Source organism: Rhinolophus sinicus, chromosome 1, assembly GCF_057876585.1.
Source record: "Rhinolophus sinicus isolate RSI-liver-muscle chromosome 1, RSI-T2T, whole genome shotgun sequence".
Taxonomy (NCBI): Eukaryota; Metazoa; Chordata; class Mammalia; order Chiroptera; family Rhinolophidae; genus Rhinolophus; species Rhinolophus sinicus.
This window is the reverse complement of record NC_142501.1, coordinates 76,189,318-76,214,098: the sequence shown is the minus strand read 5'-3', so window position 1 is coordinate 76,214,098 and position 24,781 is coordinate 76,189,318. Positions and strand designations below refer to the sequence as shown.

General features: G+C 33.5%; 1 protein-coding gene across 3 annotated transcripts in view; it reads right to left on the bottom strand.

Moving 5' to 3' along the window:
• PTPRQ (protein tyrosine phosphatase receptor type Q) overlaps positions 1 to 24,781 on the bottom strand; it is a 241,992-nt gene that overhangs the window by 96,393 nt on the left and 120,818 nt on the right. For all 3 annotated transcript variants that reach the window (XM_088800966.1, XM_074325366.2, XM_074325367.2), the window contains 2 exons: positions 22,144 to 22,285; positions 19,103 to 19,372 (listed from right to left, as the gene is read on the bottom strand). In XM_088800966.1, coding sequence (XP_088657092.1) covers positions 19,103 to 19,372; positions 22,144 to 22,285 — 412 coding nt within the window. The remainder of the gene's footprint in view (positions 1 to 19,102; positions 19,373 to 22,143; positions 22,286 to 24,781) is intronic.

Below are 24,781 nucleotides of genomic sequence, written 5' to 3'. Positions count from 1 at the left end.
AAGTCATTAGCTTGCTAGCTCATTATAGCAAGTAATATCATGAGAATATCTATTAAAAATGACAGGTTTGATTTGAAATAATTCATCTGAAGCAGTTGTTAGTGTAGTAATTATATAGCAGAGTTAGTTGTCTATTAAGACCACTCCTTTAACACCTGGAGACTAAATTGAACCATTGACACTGATGAGGAAATGGGAAAGACATACTGGTTTGTAGGAATTCACTTGAGGATGGCTATGTGTAAATACAATGTTAGTTTCATATTTTGTCAGCATGGATAAATAGAGATGTCTTGGCAGGAGAAACTTAGGTTATCATAAGAGGTCAGGGAAAAAATGAGATAAATATGTATATATAAGTTTTGAAATCATGAGAGTAAAGAACATTTAAGAGAACTATATGAGTATCAGAACAACAGATGACGAAGAATACAGTCTCTGTCAACTCAATAGTTAATAGGCAATAAAGCAGAATAGGAAAAAGAGATCATTAAAAAAAGCAAGTAAGCCAATAATGTCTGGTACATACTGATACTCAAGAAATGTGATATATAGATGATGTATTGCAGAATCGTACACCCGAAACCTATGCAATTTTACTAACAATTGTCACCCCAATAAACTTTAATTTAAAAACAAGAAATATTTGTTTAACTAATAAGTGAATAAGTGAACAAACTAATGGATGGATGCATAGATGCATGGGCTCATGAACAAATTTCAAGAAGAAAGTGTCATCAATGTTGTCACCAATGTTGATTGATGAACAAGAGTCACCAATGCTGACTGAAATCAAATGCCACTTGAAATCATTCCTCTTTTCTAAGGACTGTGGCTGTACAGAAAACCTTGATAGATTAAAATATATAAGGCCCTGGATCTAAAATTTGGGAAAAGCTCTGTAAGAGAGAAAGAAGAATTTGCATTTCTCAGGAATTCACAGTGAGAGAGAAGGAGAGGGAGAGAAAGAGAATAAATAGAGAGGTGGAAGGTGAAATATCAAGAGTTGAGAAAGAATGAAATAAGATTTGGAAATCTGTGAAATAAAGTATAGAAAAATCTCAAAATAATTTTAAGAACAAAAATGTCTACTGTTTAAAGTCATTGCAATTTAAACCCCCCTTCTATGTACTTATCACAAGATATTCAGTAAGGCTATTATACACAAAAGTGCTCAGTCTAACTAGAATTGCCAAAATCATGCAAAAAATAATTCTGAAGAAGCTGCCAAAAATTTATGTCAAAATATTCCAGTGCTGAAACAAATTTTGGGTATCCATTCTTATATTGCCAGAATAGCTATGTCAGACTAATTTTACTGCAAGTGACAACTATGAACTCTGCGGTGGTGGGGGGGGGACAACTTTTGGCTTGAAGTGTCAGAGGATGTGATGTGGGAAAGGAGGGAGCAATAGTGAAGTTAAACCCAAATTCTGGGTCGAACATCCCCTGAAATCCTGAGCTAATTTCTTTATTGTACATGTATAAATGACGTGACAAGGAACAAAGTAGAAAGCAACAGATGAAAAACTGAGTAGAAATTTTAGTTGTTAAATAAAATAATAAAGTTAATCTAAAAATAAAGAAAGAAATTTTAGTTGTTTCCCAATACAGGGGCGACACAACTTAAAATTTGAATTCCAACAAAGTAAGGGATTGAAAAGAACAGCTCAGGCCTCATTCAAATTTCAAAAGGGCCACACATTTACTTTACTCTGTGTCCCAGGTTTAAAGAATTCTCTCTGTAAATAAAGGTGAAACTAAAACCACACATTTATAAAATTACCACTCAGTAATTTAATGGCATGTTAGAATAAAAGCCACACTCTTCACAAGAAGATAACAACACCCAGAGTTTCTGCAAAACATCTCCAACAATGTCCAATATGAGTTTAAAAATTACTGGGCAGGTAGAAAAATTACAAATGACAGAAAAGTGAGACTTGTGGTGAAGAAGAAAAAGTGTTCAATAGAAAAAGATCACAGGATAATTCATATGTAGGAATTAGCAAAAAATAGAGTAGCTATTGTAAATATTTTATCTAACAATGAAAAACATGGTCATAATTAGAAAGCAAATGGGCAGTTTCAGCAGAGAGATGGACAAAATGAAAGGGAACTAAATGAAAATTCCAGAATTTAAAAGTCTAATATCGAAATGAAAAATTAATTGGACTTGTTTAACACCAGATTAAAGATGACAATATAGAATCACTCAACTTAATGACACAGAACTCCAATCTGAAGAACAAAGAAAAAAAAATGAAAAAATATAAAGCCTCAGTCACTTAAGGGATCATTATCAAGAAGTATGTCATTGGAGTCCCATAAGAATAGGATAAAAGTGGGCAGAAAAATATTTGAAAAAATAATGGCCAAAAATTTCTCAAATTTACCAATACCAAAAGCTGAATGAACCCATAGCAAAATAAATGAAACAAAAACCATACTAGCCATATCATAATCAAACTGTTTAAAAGTAAATATAAAGAAAAAAATTTGAAAAGTGCTAAAAGTAATAACATATTTCACACACAAGAACTAATGAAATAAATGACAGCTGACATCTCATCAGAAACAATGATTACTAGAAGACAAAGAATGACATTTTTGAAGTGAAAAATACTGGGGTTTGAACTATCAACCCAGAATTTTTATCCAGAGAAAAAATTCTTCCAAAGTGGAAGCAAAATGTATCTATTTTTCAAATAAGTAAAATCTGAAGGAAAGTGATACTAGCATATCTATACTAGAAGAAATTCTAAGTTCTTCAGCTGAAAGGGAATCAACTCATAACTCTGAAATAAATAAAGAACACTAAAAATGGTAATTAAATGAGAAAGACATGTGGCCTTTTCTTCATTTATTTAAATGTCTACTGGCTCTGTAAGTAAAAATAACAATAAATTTTGGGGTTACAATATACATAGATATAAATTATTTAAAATATATAGATGTCAAATGTATGACAACAGCACAAAGTATCACAAAATATATGAAACTGTTCTTTAGCAAGTTCATATACTTTATGTGAAGTTGTATGATATTAATTTAAGTAGATGTGATAAACTAAGGAATCATATTGTAATCTGCTGAGCAACTGCTAAAATAATAAGATAAGGAAGTACAGATAAAAATCCAACAGAGGAGTTAAAATAGAAAGCTAAAACTATTCAAATAACCCACAGAAAGTCAAGAAAGAAAACAAAGTAACCACAAAAGAGATAGGACAAATAGAAAACAAACAACAAACAGGAGAACTAAACTCAACTAAACTAATAATGACTTTAAATATAAATAGATTAAATGCTCCATTTAAAAGGCAGAGATTGTCAGACAGACAAAAATGAAAGACCCAATTATATGCTGTTCATAACTTTGCTGTCTATCTGACACAGTTTAAATATGACAGAAATAATTTAAAAGAATAGAAAAAGACACATGCAACTAGTAACCTAAAGTGTGTATCCATATTAAATCAGACAAAAGAACCTTTAAGATAAGGAGTATTCCTGAAGATAAAAGAGACAGTTTATAATGATTAAAGGGTGAGTTAGGAAGTTATATCATAAATATGTTTAATGAAAAAAGCTTTTAAATGCATGAGCCAAATGTGAAGAAATAGACAAATCCACAATCATTGTTAGATATTTTAACATTCTCTTTCCAATAATTTATAGAATAATTAGGTTGAAAAGTGGTAAGGATATAGATTTGCAACATTAACAACCACATTGACCTAATACAAAGAACATTATGGTCAACAACTCAAGAGTATATATTATTTTCAAGTGCATGGAAAAACATTCAACAAGATAATTCATATGGTGAGCCATAGAAAAACGTCTCAACAAATTTTTAAAACTTAAGTCCTACAGATAATAAGCCCTAATGAATAATGGGAACAAATTAAATTGATGACATGAGGATGTCTACAAAAGTCCCAGTATTTAGAAATTAAACATATTTTAAAATAATCACGGCTCAAAGAAGAAATTGCAAGGAAATTAGAAAATATTTTTATGTGAAAGTAAAAAATCAAAATTTGTGCCATATCATTATTAGAAGGAGCTTTATGGGTATAAATGGTAATATCTGAAGAGAAGAATTTTTAAAATCTTTATGATAAGTGAAATAAGCCAGACACAGAAAGATGTCTGCATGATATCACTTATATGTCCAATCTAAAAAAGTTGAACTCATAGAAACAGTAAAATGGTGGTTTCCAGGGACAGGGGAAGGGGAAATAGTAGGATGTTGGTCAAAGGGTAGAAACTTGCAAGCATGTAAGTTTTGGATAATGCACAGCATGGAGACTACGGTTAATACTGACGCATCACATGCTTGAAATTTGCTAAGAAAGTAGATCTTAAATGTTCTTACCACACATGCACAAAAAGGTAAATATGTTAAGTGATGGGCAGGTTAATTAGCTTAACTGGGGGAATCATTTCACTATATATATCGAAACATCAAGTCGTACACCTTGAATGTATACAATGTTCACTTGTCTATCATACCTCAATGAAGCTGGGGAAAAGAGACACAAAGCAAAGACAAAAGTAACCATGATCTATATTTTCAACATAACAAGACAAAAAGAACAGCACATTAAAACCAAAATATACCAGAGGGTATGAGGGGAGTGGGGTGGAGAACTGACTCTGAGTGGTGAACACACAATGTGATATATAGATGATGTATTACAGAATTGTACACCTGAAATCTAAGTAACTTTACCAACCATTGTCACCCAAATAAACTTTAATTTAAAAACAATACAAAACAAACAAACAAAAAACCCCAAAACATTTGGAAGAAAAATGATAACGATCAGGAGTCAATGAACTGGAAAACCGATAAACAACAAAACATTAACAAATTAAAAAGTTGGTTCTTTGGAAAAAATAATAAAACTCATAAACACTTATCAAGCCATGTATAAAACAATAATGCATCTGTCCAGTGTGGTCTATCCCAGGAATGTAAATTTCATTTAACACTCAAAAATAAATCATGTAATTTACAAGGGTAATAGAGTAAAAAAGTATGTGATCATGGACATCCGACAGTAAACATGGTACAAAGTGATGAAGGACGGATGCTTCTCCTTAAGATTAGGAACAATGCAAGGATGTCAGTTTTACCACATCTATTTAATTAGTATCACAGAGTCTAGCCAGTGAAATAAGGGAAGGGAAAAAAAGTCAGAGTTTAGAAAGAAAAAAATAAAAATGAATTTAGTTGTACATGAAATTATATTTTTAATGTAGAAAATTCTAAAGGATTATATTTTTAAAAAACACTTTTAGGAATAATAAGTGAATTTAGCAATTGTAGGATATAATATCAATATACAAAATCAATGGTATTTCTACACTCTATATCAAACTACTGGTAACTAAAGTTAAAATAACTCAATTTTGGATAACATAAAAAATTAAATACCTAGGAATAATAAAAGACATGAGAAACTCATCTGCTGAAAAATTCAAAACATTGAAGGAGATTTGAACCTATAAATAGAGGAACAAACCATATTTATGGATCAGATAACTTAATATTGTTAAGATATCAATTCTCCCCAAAAGCATGCATAGATTCAATGCAATCCCAATGAAAATGCCACAGGGTTGTTGTCTTTTAAAGAAAAATTAACAAGGTGATTCAAATTATAAAATTTATAAGGAAGTGCAAAGAAACAAAATAGCCAAAACAATTTTGAAAATGAAAACTTTTTAGAACTTAAACACTATCTGATTTCAAGATTTGTTGTAAAGCTATAGCGATCAACACAGTATAGTATTGTTAAAAAGGCAGACAAGTCAATGTGATAGAATATATTCAGCAAAGTGTATAGTTATATTGCTTCCTTGCACCCATGTGCATATGTCACAGGCCCATATGCATGTGACATATTGGCCAACAAAGATGGCAGCTAAGCAACAAAAGTGATAAAGTTGAAAGCAAAATTTGAATCAAACATAATAAACATAAACGGAGTTTTAGAACAAACAGCTAACCATGGGAATGTTGACATTGCTGCCATGTAAGAAACTTTAGATATGCAGCCAGAGGAACTTAGTAAAAACAAACTTATGGACATAAATGAGAAAAGTGGTTGTGATGAAAAGGATGAAGGATGATGTCACAGAAGAAGTAATATCAACAAAAAACTTCACGTTAAGGGAACTCTTGGAGAACAGTATAAAGAAATAATGTTATATTTCACAACAGTGAAAGTGCAAAGGATAAAATGTTGGAAACTAATACAATGTCTGAAAGGAGTATAAAAATTTGCCAAGTCATAGAAAAGATGCTCTCTCTGTATTGTAACCTAAACAATGAGAAAAATTAAGCAACCACTTGATAATTTTTTTACAAAGAAATCATAAAGTTTCCTGATATTGCTAGTGTTTTAAATTACAGTGTACGAACTAAATATTGGTTTTATTATTTTTTCATTTTTCTATATATTTGTAATTGACAGTAAAAGAGATTTTTAATGTACTGACCAAACATTTTGATGATCATGGAACAAGCATAAATTTCCCCATGATTATGAAAATTGCTTTGCACAGATTCAGCTTTATAATTCATGGTCCCACACTAAAATGTAAAGCAAAGAATGCCTGTATATGAATGGTCAATAACTATGTTAAAGGGTTTAATATCATGAATCATTACAGAAATGACAATTAAACTTATAATAGAATTCAAATTCTTTTACCAACCAGAATTTCTAAAATTAAAAATGACACAAATTCTGCTAATACTGAGAAGGAATTAGAACTCTCATACATTGTTGTTGGGTACATATTTAACATACTACAACCACTTTAGAAAACTGTCAGTTTCTTGAATAGTTAAACAGACTACAACCCAGCAAGTCCACAAAAAATATTTACACAAAAGTATCTATAGCAGTTTTATTCATAACACTTAATTTGGAACAATCTGCACATTTGTCAAAAGAAGAATGCATGTCCATCAAAAGAAGACAGACACACAAATAATGGGATATCCATATGATGAAAAATGACTCAACAACAAAAAGAATAAATTACTGAAACTCTCACCAACATGAGTTTCACAATTATGTTGAAAGAAATAGACCAGACATAAAAGAGTACATATAGCTTAAGAACAAGTGAAACCAATCTATGTTGATAAAAATCAGGACAATGATTGCCTTGGGGAGTGTGTGTCCGAGGGAATTTTCTATGGGACATGGAAAAGTTCTGTATGTTGCTGAGTGCTGATTGTATGGGTGTATGCATTTGTAAAAACTCACTGAATTGTACAATCAAAGTCTGTGCATTTCACTGTATATGAAATAATTTCCCATAAGTCAAAAACATAAAAAGAAAAAAAATGCTTTCCTTAAATATGTAGCAGTAATATTCAAAGTAAGTCACATATTACATTTATACAAAAATTTAAAATACTAGACAGTCATACTTTCTAGCTGATAGAAAAAACAATCATGAGCTTTATTGTATTTCTCATATATCCATACTAGAAAATAAGCCTTACAGATTAGTTCAAATATGTCTACAGTTACTTTCAACTATCTTTTGGTAACTGTTTAATTTGCAGGCAAAGTTCCTAACAGTACATCTGAGAATAGCATTCAATCCAGCTTTTAGGAACATGTTTTGCATATAGTTAACAATTTATCTGTGATAACATCGTAAGTAAAAAGTTAGTTTTAAATTTCAAGTCTAAACGTTAAAAATGTCAGAACTCTCATACATAACAAATATGAAGGTAGTTGCATTTTAAAAATTACAAACAGACATTTAAAAAAAAAATCCTATAAGTAGGCTAACTTAATTAGTAACTGATTTCAGAAAATTGGGCTACTGATTTTTAATACATCCTTTAACTGGTATAGATTTTGTTATTGTGATCTATGTGAAAAAATATCATCTAACTTGCAAATTTTTTTAAAGTAATAATTCTTCATAATAAGGTATCCAGGCACAGAACTAATAGATGATTTTCTTCAAGGCTGCAGTGAATAATAGGTCATGAAAATTCAAATCACAATTATGACATTAATATATTAATAAATATTACTTCTTTATTTAAATTTTGAAAGTGTTTAATCATATAATGGCTGCTATTTATGTATGTCATATTTATAAAATAGCTCCCTCTCCAAAAGTTGTTTTGTGGTGTACCATCAAACTTGTAATATTTGAAAATCACTATGTTTTGACTTTAACAATAATTTGCACAATCTTCTATTTGTTAAAATCATTGTCTTTATATTCATATCACATTGATTTTTAAACTGAGTCTAAATATAACATTATTAATAAAATGTTAAAATTCATTTATTCATCATTTGAGTTTTTATACCATTAGTAAACATTTTCCCCTGAAGTTTATAATCTCATAGAAACAATACACAATCCTGAAGCTAGCAAATAATATAGTACCAGAAAGAAAGAGAAGAAGAGAGAAAGAAAGAGAGAAAGAAAGAGAAACAGGAGAGAAAGAAAGAAAAAGAAGGAGAGAAAGAAAGAGAATGGAGAGAGGAAGAAAGGGAGAAAGGACGAAAAGAAGGAAGTGGGCTTTTGCATGCACACACACATGCTTAATTTACTTAAAAAGGGAAGTAAAAGAGAATAAGAAAAATGGGGTGAAGTGGGGGAGGAGGTTGATATGTAAAGGCTGTTATGAAAAGTATCAGTTACAGCTGCATAGGACAGAAATGGAAAACAGTGTAATAGGATATGCCTCAGTTCCTAAATAAGTTAATAAAAATGCTGCTTGAAGAACAGCTGGCTTTAGCTGGAGCGGGGACGAAGAAAAGAGTAGATGCCTGGAGTCTGCTTAATGAAAGGTATTAGAGCATCAATGGAGTCAAGGAGAATTACGCAGAGTAACTCAAATTCATTTTTTGCAAAAGGAATTAAAGGACTTTTAAATTTATAATTTATAATTTGATACCTAAGACAATTTCATAATAGCAGACATTACACCTTTGGAACTGATCCAGGATAAAAAATGTGATATGAGTCTAGGACCTTTAAAAATTTCTCAGAATGTATTTTGCTTCAGTATTTTACAGATCTTATTATGTCAACTCGTAGTATTTTTAATGTTATAGGTTAAGCACATATTTGTTATTAGAAATTTCATTTTCCTGAATTTTAAATCCATATTTGGACAAAAGTATGCATATGCTTACATCATAAATCTATCTGCAAAAATGAATGACGAAATTTGTATAATGAACTTGAATTTCCCCACTCCACAATGACCCATAATGGAAGAAAGCTATTCTGATTCCAATGAACACAAATGATTTGCTGAATTTCTAAGGTAAGAGAGGCATCACAAGATATTAGCAGGAGTTCTGAATTAGTAAGAGTTCTGCTAAAATTAGTTACAGCACACTAAGTAGACGATCCTCTTTGTTTCATTTCTCGTGAAGCAAAATGAAATGACTGGATGAGGTAATGACTGTGATCCAATCAAGATATAAAATTATATAATTCTAAATTTTAAAAGCACAAGAAGCAAATTTGTTTCATCATATTCTTCCCAGTAGTCTCTAGTATAATACTTCATATGTGTCAAATAACTTGATCTTAAATAGATGGATAAAAAGGGTTGCATGCATAGGTAGTAAATATATCCCCATGAATGGACTTCTGCTTTGAAGAATATGGAGTAGATATATTCTCCCTATTCCTCCCACTAAGTACTATAACTAAAACTGTGGACATTAAATATAAAACAAACATAAGGAGACTCTGAAAGGTGATGAGAAGGCAGAGCAACAAGGGAACTTAGGATTCAAGGAACAACAGAGTGGTGAGTTCCCTGGGTTTTCTTTTTGACTCATATCCCAGAAGACAGCAATCTGGAAATGCCAATCAGCTCAGACTAAAAAGCCTCCCCCGAGCCAAGCCAGTGCTCTCTACCTAAAAAAACAGTGCAGCCTAGCAAGATAACTTTTAGACAATAACAGTCTACCCCAAAACCACAGGAAAAAGACTGTGATCCGACTCCCTCTCATGACAACAAGGGTCAAATCGGGAACCTTATCTTCAGCCCTCACTAGGCAGTAATGTAGCATGCCAACCATCCTTGATAGGGTGAGGTCAGAGAAGGCAAAATAGGGAGCCGAGACTGTCACCCTTTCCAGAGGTAACCAGACCTTTCCATCATGTCAGTGGAGAACACATAAGGGGTAGTAATGAGTCCAGGGCCAGGAGTCCTCCTCAGTGGCATCCTAGTGGGCAGCACTCTTTCCCACGGCCACCCAGCTTCCTCCCCTTTGTTGTTAACAGGGACAGTGGGGAACGCGGATTTCTACCTGCACGTGCCAATGATGGAGAGGTGCCCTCCCTTTCCCTACCAGAGTGGTACTCAAGGAAACCATTACAGATTCAATATCCTTAATAATTATAGGGCTATTCAAATTATCTGTTTCATATTAGGTAGGCTATGTAGTTGTGCTTTTTGGAAGAATGAGTTCATTTCACCTAAGGTGTGAAATTTGTGCGTGTAAAATCGTTAGTACTATTCCCTATTATCCTTTTGATGTCTGCAGTGTACTGGTTTCATTCCTAAATATTGGTAATTTGTCTTCTCTCTCTCTCTTTTTTTTTTTTTTTTTTGATTGTCAGGCTTGCTAAAGATTTGTTAATTTTATCTTTTCAATAACCAGCTCTTTGCTTCACTGATTTTTCCTGTTTTTTATTTTCAATTTCATTGATTTCTGTTCTTATTTTTATTATCTTCTTCCTTCAGCATGCTTTGGGCTTGATCTTCCTTCTCTTTTCTAGATTCTAGTGGATGGGAGGGGGAAATGATTGATATGAAGTGTTTCCTCTTTTCCAATGCATGCATTAAATGCTATAAATTTCCCTCTCTTCACTACTTTAACTGTATTCCATACATTTTCACATACAGAGGGTGCCAAAACAATGTATACACATTTTAAGAAAGGAAAAAACTGTATTAAAATTATAATACTCAATATATACCGAGTACAAAAGATGAATACAAGTCACTTGTATACATGTTTTTGACACCCTGGTATTTTACTTTTATCTCATATTAGTTCAATACATTTTAGCTTACTATATTTCTTTATTTCTTTTGAGACTTCCTTTTTGACAAATGTGTTATCACTTATTTTTATTATTAAATTTATTGGGGTGACAATTGTTAGTAAAATTACATCGATTTCAGGTGTACAATTCTGTATTACATCATCTATAAATCCCATTGTGTGTTCACCACCCAGAGTCAGTTCTCCTTCCATCACTATATATTTGCTCCCCCTTACCTTCATCTCCCACCCCCCACCCCCACCCCCCTTACCCTCTGGTAACCACTAAACTATTGTCTGTGTCTATGAGTTTCTATGTTATCACTTTTTGCAACTGGTTTGATACCACATTTCAGGTCCAACTTTGCATCCTGAGTATACTTAAACATAATTTTCAAACTCTGCAAATAGAGATCTCAAGTCCCAGAGAGTTTACTAGAGAAGTCTATCAAGTGTTTAAAGACTTAATACCAATTCTATACAATCTCTTCCAAAACTTAGAAGAGATTTATATTATGAAGTTAGTTTTACCCTGATAAAGAAACAAGACAAAGATAGTGAAAAATAAATCCACAAAACTATAGGCCAGTATCCCCCATGAGCATAGATGCAAAAATCATTAAAAATATTAACAAATAGAAATGAGTAACATATAAAAAGAAGTATACTATGATCAAACCGGATGATTCCAGAGACCAGACTTGTTTAATATTAGAAAATCAATCAATATAATCTACCGTGTTAACAAGCTAAAGAAGAAAATCACAGGAACACATCAATCAATGCAAAAAACAAACAAACACATTTTTATATAACATTGAAATGACAAAATTATAGAAAATATAGAACAGGTCAGTGGTTGTCAGAGGGTTAAAATGTTGGGAGGTGCAAGAAAGGTGGGCAGGAATTGGATGTGGCTATAACAAGGTAACGAGGGATTATTCCAGGGAAATCTTCTCTATTTTGATTGCACTGATATAAACATGGTGGCTGTGATATTGTACTACAGTTTTAGAAGATATTACCATTGGAGGAAATTGGATAAAGAGAACACAGGATTTCTCTATATTATTTCTTACAACTACACGTGAATCTACAACTATCTCAAAATAAAATGTTTCATTCGAAAAAAATATAATCCAAAAGACATGTCTTTCTTAGATATTTTACCACATAAATGTCTAAACATAATTTTGCGATTGAAAGTTTCTACTTAAACACATGCATAGTGTTTACTTTGTGCCTATCATTCTTCTAGGCCTATGTGTTGATTGTTTCATTTATTAATTCTTTCATAATATATTTATTGAGTATCACTGTATGCCAGATACATTTCTGGGTACTGGCAATAGGTGTGAACTACACAAAGAAAAATTCCTGTCCTCATGGAGCATGCATTGTCATGAGGACAGATCCCTAGACAATGACACACATAGAGAAAAGCAGAGCAGGGAAGGGGTTAGGAAATTCTAGCTGGGAGAAGGTTCAATCATAAATAAGTCAGATCCTCTTTGAAGAGGTGGCATTTAAGGATATATTTCAAAAGATGAAGGAGGAGATACATACAACTAAGGAAATAGAATGCTGAGTTGCAAAAAGACCTATGAGCCATTGAAATGACTGTGGCATTTGTTCTTTGTGACTTGGGAGGCTCAGTAAATATGTAATGAACAAATCCCTCTCCATCTAAAGAGAATACTACAGTGTTTTAGTAAAATGGCCCAAAACAATCAACTTATTTTAGAATTTCTTATGTTGTTTCTTACTTTAAATTTAGTAGGTTGAACAATTTTCTTTCTTTCTTTCTTTTTTTAATTAATGTTTGTTGGGATGAAAACCAAAGGGTGAACAATTTTCCATGATATTATATTCAAACTTCTGCCACAGTTATGTTAAACTAAGAGCAGAGTAAGGTCCATTTTAGTTATTCAAACTTCCCTCTACACTCTTTCCAATGCAATGCCCTCTGCTCTAGTCATACTTCCATCTCAACTTGAGCCCTTGTATTACATTCCTTCATTCCACAGTGTGTTTTCTCTTGCTGTTGCTTTGAATTCCCATTTACTCCCCTCTATCTCTAATCTCACTATTTTCATATAGTGATGTTTCCACAGGGTGGCTTACCATGAGTGTGTTAGCACACCCATAATCTTCAGATCTCCCTAACCAACCTCATTCCCACCCCCAACCCCACCTAAGATAGCTCAAATAAAAGTAAGAATACCTTTGGTATGCACAGTTGACATTTTCTCATAGCATACTTAGGAACAACAACAACAACAAAAATACTTAGCAAACTTGGCTATTTTATTGATCTATATCAGGCAATCTAACTAAACATGAACTGTATCTGCCTATGAAACTCCAGATTCAAGACCATATCTTCCTCTTCCAATTAGGTTACTGAGTTTAAACTTTTCCTATAAAGCAATTCTGAAGCTATCAATGAGGTCTGTACTTAATTGCTTTGTATTTATTGGATATTACAATAATGGTAGAGTTACTTGGTCATGCAGAGCAGAGATCACCAATGCCATTCATTCAGGAGTCAAACATGGGTCTTGAAACCCAAATACAGAGCCTGCACCTAGTAAGCTTACATGAGAATACGTTGTTCAAATGTCCTCTACACTACAAGTTTAAAAGATATTGCTCATCTGATGTTCACTCTTAAGAAAAGGATTAATTTTAAAACTGAAGTCTGTGTGAAAGATATTTTATAAAATACTTGAATTTCAATTACAGTAGCAATGCTAATAGCTATTGCTCTATGATCTGTGACAGGCAACTCTAATGTCTTTTGTGCTTTCAGCAGTTACTGACTGGTAAGTAGAATGTGTCAATTCATTTGCTTAAGAACAAACAGGATCATGCAATTTTCCTGCATGTTTGACTTCTTATCTCGACCGAGAAGATGGGTGAGGAAAGCAATGTTAGTGGGAGTCAGACAAAAGAAAAAGTGAACTTTTAAATGAGTGAATTAATTTGCAACCCTAAGAAACACTTTCACCACCTACACGCAATCTCTTAAATGCTACTAAAGAACAGTATGAATTCTTAGAGTTCCAAAACACAGGGATCCAAATAAAGTGCATAACAAATACACTTCTTAAACAGTTCTTAGGGGAATGGTGGTCAAGGCTCTGTAGAAGAGGACTGAGAATCTATTAAACAATAAAGATATTTGAAAGAACCAAGAGTAGAAGGGAGACAAAAAGAAACAGGGAAATTGAACACATCCCCACGCAATCACGCTGTGCCATTAATATAATTGCAAATTCAGTGGACTTGCAGTGGGTCCCTACAGGTACCTGATATCTCCCATTGACAAAAAGCTAATAAAGAAATCAATGCAGAAAAGAACACTCCTAAAAACTACAACTGCATATTTTACTTTCCCTCAGTTAGGTTTTGGGCATCTGAAGGATGCAGCTTATTTTCCTGTGTGTCTAAATTACTGAACTTGGAAGAGCTTTGAATAAATCCAAACTGTAAAAGTATCTTCAAAAAAAAAAAAAAAAGAAGTTTTCAAAACTCAATATTAAATCACTACATTTACCAAGATTTGAGAATAACATATATAAGTGCATGCACTTTGAACTAACTTGAGATTCTGAAAGTTGTCTTACAGGCACATGAACTTGCTATAAAATATTTTTATTGGTACACATAATATATTTTGACATTAAATACTGTTAAAAGTACCAAGTTTGGGGGACTTCATCTATATTCTCTCTATCCCAACATGCTTGACTGTGACAAGGGAACCAGTTTAGACACCAAACACTAATCTCCTCATAAATTCAATCATCATGACGCATGTTTAACTGCACTCAGATATGACCAAGTTTACACTGAGAAAAACACCCAATAATCCCTAGAAGGAATGTTAAGATCAGACACTAGGTAGTGAGAGAGTGAGCCAAATTTGATTTTACTTTATGTCAAAAATACGCACAGAGTCAGTGACTCAGAGCTGCCTATACACTGTGACTAATCTGGGACCGCCATAAATTACTAGTTTGCAACAGCTATAAAACTGTTTCCATTCTGAACAATGACTCTCCAGTTCTTCCTGACGCATATCTCATCAACAAACAATTCATATGAACCCAGATAAAGACAATTATTTACCTAATAAGTATTGTAATCATAAATATAATGACCTACTAGACCTGAAACTTAATTGTAAAGACGGAAAAATTATTTAAATAATTTGGGAGCAGCAATTAATACCCATGTTTTATATGAATGACTCTCCCTAATTGAAAAAGAAACATATTTGCCTGGAAGAAAATATCTATACTTTCACCTGGTGGAAATACTATACCGTAATGGAGTAAAAAAAAAAGCCCTTCTGAAAAATCATGAATTTCATAGGAAAACAATTCATTTCTTTCTTCTATAAACATTTGAGTGGCTACAATTCCCAAGGCTTTCTGCTAGGAACTGTGAGTGAAACAAAGACAAATAAGATAGAGTCCCCACAAGCAAAGAATCTACAGTGGAATAGAGCGGTTCTCAAATGTCAGCACTGTGTTACCCACATATCTTGTTTCGAAGATCTGTGAATCGTAATTTCCAAATTCTGATTCCATAGTTCTGGAGTAGGAGCTCAGGAGAGCACATTCTGATGTCGGGAGCCTGAAGTTCAAACTTTGAGAAACATTTGTCCTATAGCACTGAGTGCACAGTACACTGCACAATATGTCTAATAGCGGCCTAATTCACTGATTTAGAATGCCTTCAACCCCCACTCGTGTGGTCTTTTAATCCTGAGTTAAGATCCAATTTAAATCCTTAATTAAATAATTTTGTTGTTTTTTTACAAACACCTGAACCTTCAGTTCCGATGGCTCTACATCAAGTAAATATTACACTTTGATTATGTGTCTCAGTTCTACTAACTGAATGTCGCTTTGATCCTGTGACTACAGAGTCATCTTGAGTACCAGTGGACTCAACAATAATGAGTAGTTGCTTACCTTGTTTTTAGAGTCTTGAACCTCTCATTTATCTTAGAACATTGTCCTAGCTTTCCCCCACCCCCCACCCCCAGTTCTCTAAGACTCAGCTCCTGTCCAATGATCAAGACCATTTTACCTGGTGCTAGACCACCCTGATGCAGACCGCCTGCCTGGATTTGAACATAATTCCTTCCCCCCCAGTCTGCATAGCAATGATCTTCTGCCCACCCACTGGGGAAACACCTGTCATCCCTTTCTGGACCTCTCTGACACTGTTTGCCTGTCCTCACTGCCACATATCACCTGCCATCAAAATTCCTGGGTAATCTACTCCAGTACTTCTCAAAATGTCAGATCACCTGGAGATATGCTTAAAAGTATAGAACAGGTTCTTGGGCTTCACCTCTTGCAGCCTTGATTCAGCAAGTTTGGGGTGAATTCCAGAAATCTGTAGCTTTAAAACGTGGCATATCATTGAAGACTTAAAAAAGCAAAAACCTCACAGAGTCAAGCTGGGCTTTTAAGAATGAATACAAATTTTTGTGACAGAGAGAGAGAAAAGCAGTACAGCTACAGGAAGCAAAGCAATCTGATAGTGAAAAAGTGTTGCATATGTTTAAAGAGAATCTAATCAATTATTAGCCCATAGCAGGTGCTTAATAATTATTTTTAATTGAACACATGAAATCTAATGTGCTGAATAAATGGAAGAGTGGCTAGAGACATCAGCTATATGAAGAGGTACAGAGGAGGGACTTACGAATGGAAAGCTAGACAGAAACCAGATTCTAATCGCTGATGAGTTCTGGGATATATTTTCTAGACAATTAGAGTAAGTAAAACATTTGGAGTATTCTGAGCCATCTCCTACATCTCCTTTCATTATCACCCCTATATAACATAAATTCCATTTTGAATATGTTTTTTGTTTGTTTGTTTTAACAGGACTTTATTGGGGAACAGAGTGTTTTTTCCCAGGACCCATCAGCTCCAAGTCAAGTTGTTGTCCTTTTAATCTTAGCTGTGGAGGCGTAGCTCAGCTCCAAGTCCAGTTGCTGTTTTTTGTTGTTGTTGTTGTTTGTTTGTTTGTTTGTTTTCAATCTAATTGCAGGGGGCACAGTCCACCTTCCCTTATCTCTTGTGGGAGTCGAACCGGCAACCTTGTTGTTCAGAGTCCGTGGTCTAACCAACTGAGCTATCCAGCTGTCCCCCCTCCATTTTGAATATGTTTGAGGTTGATATACTGTGTTTCCCCGAAAATAAGACCTAGCCATACAATCAGCTCAAATGCGTCCTTTGGAGCAAAAATTAATACAAGACCCGGTCTCATTTTACTATAATATAAGACCGGATCTTTAATATGATACAATATGATATGACATGACATGACATGACATAATATAATATAATATAGTATAATATAATATAATACCAGATCTTATATTAATTTTTGCTCCAAAAGACACATTAGAGCTGATTGTCTGGCTAGGTCTTATTTTTGGGGAAACATAGTACCAACCTGGTCCTTGGTTTAAATTTTCTAACAATGTGTATGTATGTGCATGTGTACATGTAGTGATGCATGAGTGCATGAGAGAGAGAAGATAAAATCCAGGAGAAAATAGATTGAATTGATGAAGTAATGTTCTAGAGGAGACATGGGATCGAAACAAAAATGAGCAGCTAGATTCCCAAAAACAGAAAGGCAATAACATTGCTAAGAGAGGGTATCTGGAGAGCATAAATAAAGATATGGACAAAGTCTGAAGGAGGGCAAATCCATGTATTTGATATTATGAGTAAAACGAATGACAACAATAAATATGGATGATAGTGGGAGTAGACTATGTTCAGAATGAGAGCAGAACTTTCTTATGGAGAACTGATAGGTATAAACGAGGGATGAATAGCAGACTGGAGCAGCTGGGAGAGTTAGAGAAGGTTAATTTATAGCTGAACAGATAGAACCATTTCTACTTTTTTCTAGCACTATTCGTCAGCCAGTATCTGGTGAAAACAAACAGTAGAATCCTCTCAGACTTGGGAATCTCCTGGAAGATGAGTCACAATTACGTGGTTTGAGATTTAAGGATCAAGAGAAAGGTGTTGAAATTCATCCATCCCAGCAGAATAGGGAAACACTGGAGTCTGAAGTAAGGTTGCACTGGAAGGATGAGACGAGAAGAATATTGACTGGAATGCTGAAATGAGGGAGAAAGTATGCCGTGTTGCAAAGTCCTGTGCTTTACAGTCTCAAGGGCACAAAAGTGGAGTAAAATTGGGTGACGCTAATTTCAAAAGGAGAAAAGCGTTAAAAAATGTTTCCAAGATAGAGGCTCTGGATGAGCCAGAGAAAAACAATTATGCCAGTGCCCACAATGCCCATTAGGGAGGACCACAAGGAAAGCTGTGTTTTCAGGAAGGAATTAGGTTTTCATTCATATGAGAAGGTACTCTATTGGAGAAGGTAGAGGATGAAGGAGATTGTGACATACGATGGACCACTGCTACAGAGATTGAGAGTTTTCTGCTTTGTAGACCAGGGCTCAGTGACCTGGACATTTTTATTCAAATAATATAAAAGGTAAAGCCTGATACATAGGGAAGAAATAGATGAAAGTGAATCTGACACTGCCACTATAGAATTCAGGGAAGCATCTAGAATTCGGTAAGATCAATTAAGACAAAAAGAGAGAGAGGTGGAAAAGTTTATCATGCTCATTCTATATTTTAAATTATGATAAAACATAATTCAGTAAGTTTGGATAGTAAAGCGCAGATATTTGTGGAAACACAAGAAAGCAGATTTTCTCTTTTTTCCTCCTTCCAATGTCCCAAAATTGTGGAGAGGGGATAATGTACACCACAGCTGGTACTCTGGTCACACATGGGATAAAAAAGTATGTGCTGTAATTTTTAATATTTCTTTCATATCTTTAGATAAATGTGCTGTAAAGATTACAAACAATATTGACAAATGTATGACATCATCCAGAATAGTTACCTGTTTCCAGTTAGTTATCTCTTTCAGGTAAATTACCTGTTTCAGACTAGTTACCTGTTTCAGGCAGAGTGCTGATGTTGCATGTACTTTCATCCCCTTCACCAGCTGAGGTTGAAGCTCTTATTTTAAAGACATAGGAGGTATTGGCAAGAAGTTTCATGAAAGTATACATGTGATCTTGGGGAGAGACTCTTGTAGAATTTCTTTCAACTGTTATCGTATAATGTGTAATTATTCCATTTGACTTTTTGGGTGGATCCCACCTCACCAAAGCTGACCGCCAGCTAGTTGCCATACACTGTATGTTCTGTACAGCATCTGGAACTGAAGAGATAAACAAATTCCTAAAGTTAAAATTTATAGACATGCAGTAAACAAATTTAATTGTGTGATTGCTAGGTAAAATTCTTTAGGAGTACAGAGAATAAACAATTAACAAAGCCACCTTTCCACTTGTGCTCCAAAAGTTCTTCACAAAGTCTGAACCAAATGGCAGTTGGCCCATTTTCTTTGCTCTCATGTTAATTCTTACAGTACTGAACTAGTCACTGCATATTTTCGCAGGCCAAAATAGCCATCCCACCCTCCAATCCTCAGAAGAAACTATGGCTTCAAGCTCAGGCAATGATTGAAGCCGGTTCTCTATCTCTTCATCAGAGGATGTTCATAAGAGGCAGTCTTAGCAATACTTTATTATGAAACTTTTTATGCAAAATATAGATGTAGGTGCCTCCCTGATGTGGCACATATGGACCTAACGGTACTAGCAAACATGTAACCAATTTAAAGGGTTTGCTTTTATATTTGGATGAGTTCTTTGGAAAAACTGTGAAGACCTGATTCCTCAGTACCTTATTAAAAATCACTGGAGGGAAGATTAAAATCAGTCCAAGTTTTTTGTAGAACTTCCCTGAATTCACTTGGAAGTAACCCAGTTTCTCAGAGGTTCACTCTGTCTGGTAGGTCTGATTAAAGAGTAGTACCTCAGCCCACCAAAGTGACTGGTTATTTCCCATGGAAATGTTTAATTATCTAATGTTCTCTAATGTTAGCATAGATTTTCCCATTACAGTAAAAAGAGGATGCTAGAAGGAAAATTAGAATATAGTCAATTTGTGGATTACAAACAAGTAGTGAGAGAAAAAAACTTGCTGTCATCATGTAAAATATAGTTATTTAAGATATTCAAGTAGTTTCTAACTTGCCTATAGTTCTCTCCTTTAGTCTAAATTTATATCTTTACGAACCCTTCTTCCTCTGTAAGATTAAGGCATCAGAACTGAAGGAGAATACTTAGGGAATGAGTGGCATTTAAAATTACAGAAAAGATAATTTCCTGGCTGATCCAGGATTCTGGCTATTAAATGTCATTAACTATTTGCTTCCTTATTTTGAAAAATACGTAACAATATTTTCAATCAATAGGTTAATAGGAGACAGTTGACTCCTTCCTTAAGTTTCGTTTATAAACCTTGATTTTGTGAACATGGATTTCACTGACTTTGTGAACCTAAAAGCGATTAATTAACCAGCGGATAGTATTATAACACTAAAGCTGAAAATTTTATTTAACCAATCAAAGCACAAAATTTTGTGGAACAACTTTATTTTAGCGATAAAAATATTTGTTGGTTTACAGAGCACTGTCTACAAGATTAGCCTTGATTTTTTATTAACCTGATATATGTATAAATTATTAAAATGTTTTTTCTTTATAGGTTTAGCATTTTTATATAGTATCACTCACTTATAATATGTACTTCCTATCATCATATCCACCTTTCACTGGAGGTCAGAGGCTGATATTCTAGTTCAGTTTCTTCACTAATGTTCTTAGTCCTTTTCATCTAATCTGTCTGAATCATAGCTTCTTTGTCAGTAATACAGGAATAGGGGCAACAGTAATAATTTTTGAGCACTTATTGTGTGTCTGACATTCTAACAAGTATGGAATATGGATCTATTCAAATATTCTTTCATAATAATCTGATACATGGCTACTGCTAATGTGTGTTTCTTTTCAGTTAAGGATATAGAGGCTCAGAGAAGTCCAGGGCCTTTCCCAAGGTTATATAATTAGTAGGTCACAGAGGTTGGATTCAAATCCATATACTGACTTCAGAGCACACACTTTTATACACTACAAATACTATTCACTTAGCCTGTCTTATAGGTATGCTATGAAAAAGTCTCCTATATTCATAAATTAATGCAAAGAATTATTAATTTATCAGTGAGTGATCTCTGATTTCAATTTAGAGGTTTACTCAAACAAGAGCGAGTATATCCAGAAGCAAAGAGAAGAAATGATTAGAACAGGATCTTATGCTCATTCAATAACAACTGACAGAAAAAAAAAAGTGAGTATGATTAAGAGGTACCTTGAAACATATGTTCTAGTTAAGAGAAGGAAAAGTAAGTTTCTAAGCCACCATGCTAGGCCATAAATGAAGACTATTCAGTATACAAACATGTACATGACACATGTAGGCAAGCTGCTTAATTCGACCAATGGTATTTCACCATCTTCACAGTCCTCTCTATGAGTTACAGATGGACTAGGGGAAAGTAGAAGCTTACATGGTGACTAGTGATTTTTAAATGTGAGCACACATCTTCTGAAAAATAATCATAGGTATCGTTTTATGAAAATAGAAGTCAACCTGTGAAAAGTGACTATGTTTCATTTCTCCTTTTTTCCCCCCAATTGTCTCAGATGGTCCTAAGAATTAGGTAATTTTCACAGATATCTAGAAGCTTACTTTTTCCCTAAACTAGTCATTTATTTCAACTTCCTCAGATCAAACAGAAAGAAAGAAAGAAAGAAAGAAAGAAAGAAAGAAAGAAGGAAGGAAGGAAGGAAGGAAGGAAGGAAGGAAGGAAGGAAGGAAGGAAAACACGTGCATGTATATATATATATGAGCCATATATTTGATCACAGACAAGACCCAGTCTAGCTTTAAAGCATTGAAATTCAAGTTCCCTTTGAGTAGACTTTTAAAAATGATATTTTATCACATAAACTGAGAAAGGAAAGGAAAGGAAAAGGGTTAAATACAAAAGGAAATATTTTAGGTTAAAAAACCATGTCTAACCTGATTCTTGGGTTGTGAATTTTAGTACATTACTAAATTGATTGCCATTTCCAACTTTGGTAAAGGCAGATATGCTCATAGAATAGGTGCTGACTGGTTCCAGTCCAGTAAGTTTAGCCTCAGTTTGAAAACCTGAAATATTCTGAAAAGCAGAAAAAAAATTTCATCATTATACATTATTAAAATTGTGTTTGTTACTGGAAGAAATATTTTAACACATTGAAGTTATACCTTCTATGTTTAACCTATGATTTAACAAGCATGGGGATTTTTAATTAAAATATTACAAGTATTAAACTTTTTTGTGGTATAGGGTGTGCTCAGCTGATCATACAAGGATAAACTGAGCACCCTCTCAGCTAGAGGAATCTCAAAATTGCCATTCTTTTTAAAAGTTAGATTATTTTGTATTCATTTTGCCTCCTAGATTCTTACTTGGAATTATATACTAATTACTTTGTTTAAATGAGCTAAAATTAGAGTTCCCAATGTAAATCCAACTCAAGTCAGTGATACTTGATTTTTCTTGAATTCATCTAACTTCCTTTTAAGTACCCAGTAATATTTTGTGTAAATTAATTTATTCATCAGCTACTGTACGCTAGACACTGGGAACAGAGCAGTGAATAAAATAAGGTCTGCTCCTATGAAGCTTAAACTCTGAGTTTTCCCAAACAATTTTTAATTTGACACAATCTCATAGGAAAATGAGAAAAGGAACAAAACAGTTGGCACAACTGCCAAAGGGAATACACTTTCCCACAGAAAATTTTACCATTAAGTATGACGTCTTCACTCAAAGATAATTGTTCTAACCCAGAGAATCAGTCATGGAAAAAGAAAACAATCTCCTGTATGATATAATTTTAAGAATATTGCATTATATCTGATCCAAAATATAAAACACTTTGACTCACTTATTAAACATTTTAGTAGCAGAAATTTAGCAAGAATGCTAATTCTTGAGGTACTTACAGTTAGAATCATATTTTAAATTAATCTTTTGTAAGTCATTGACATATATTAGGAACTTACTACTATATTATAATGTTTCCTTTCATTTTTATAAAGCATACTGTTAGATAACCAGTGTATTATAAAGATATATAAGACATGGTCTCAGTCATCAAGGCATTTTCATATTAATTAGTGAAATTTACAAACAACTGCTCACTGAGAAGAAATTAAACACAATGAGTTTAATTTTTATTTTGATTAGAAAGGGCTAGTACCCAGAGAAATGACTGAACTCAAGAGTTTATAATGAAAAGTGTGAGCATCTTATTGGATAGTAAGGAAAAATAGTTGTAAGAAAGAGACATAAGTGAGGATATTTCCAAACATATTCTAATAGAACTTTTACTGAATAAATAATTTCTTTCAGTATGTACAAGTGACCTGAGTGACCAGCAAACCTGGATCTTATTGATCTCCATGTGGACCACAGTGGATTGACTAGGAGAGCAAAAACATTTGCAGTGGGTCTGGAATTATTTTGTCTCCATAAACTCACATAAAATTTGAAAGAATAAAAATAAAAAAAATAATAGAAACTGATACTGTTATGGCATAGAGATAGATGAAAACATAGAAAGGAATATAGGAAAATACACTTGGAGAGAAGCTAAATAGAGCGAGGGAACTAGATACAGTAAACGGGATATTAAGAAAGGAAAAAAGATGGCACAATAGTACATTTAAAGAAATTTGAAAGAAAACAAGAGTATGAAAATTGATGGGAGAGAAAACAGATATAAAAAGGAGCAACTAAAAATAGTAGACTTTTAAGATAAACTACTTTTTCCACCCAAAAAATAATATATTCAATACATGATAATATAAAGATTGTATTTTTGCTACTAGTGGAATATTACTTGCAGCATTTCAATTGAGAAAACAGAGTTAGAATATAACTTATTCTCATATTCAAATAATGACGTAATGTCATTTTATGCTTACTACTATTACATTGCTGGATGGATTTTTTGTTCTTTTTAAAATTATGTACAATCACAATAGGTAACGCATTTTATCATATGCCACAGATTGTTCTAAATGCTTTATATAGATTTTCCTTTCTAATCCTCGCTTTAATGTATGCATCTTTATAACTCCCATTTTGCACTTGAACTTCAGCAACTTCGCTAATGCAGCACAGTAAGTCTCAAAGGCAGGGTAATTTGATGGCAGAGCCCTTGATTTACCACTATGCTAGTGGTGTCGACTAGAGAAGGCTGTTCTGAACGGAAAAAAAATCACACATACATATCCACACTCCAAAACACACACACAATCATCCTACGAATGTGACGACATTAAGAAAATGATTCCTTTTCCCTTTTGTCATCTATTTCCCGGTGACCAATTCAGACAAAGCAAATAAAAAATGGGAAAATGTTGAGATTAGACCGGGGATATATATTAGAGGGCTAGAGACTTAGTGTTATTAATATAATTTCACACTTCTGGGGAAGAGATTCCATATTTATGGAGTAATATAATTCAAATTCTTCTCAGCCTATCAGATTTTAAAGTAATAGCTTGATTTCCAGAAAGTTATTGTTCTTTATGACATAAACTTAATCAAAGCTTTTGATTTTTACTATTCACTTTGTAAGCTACACATGCTATAAAAATG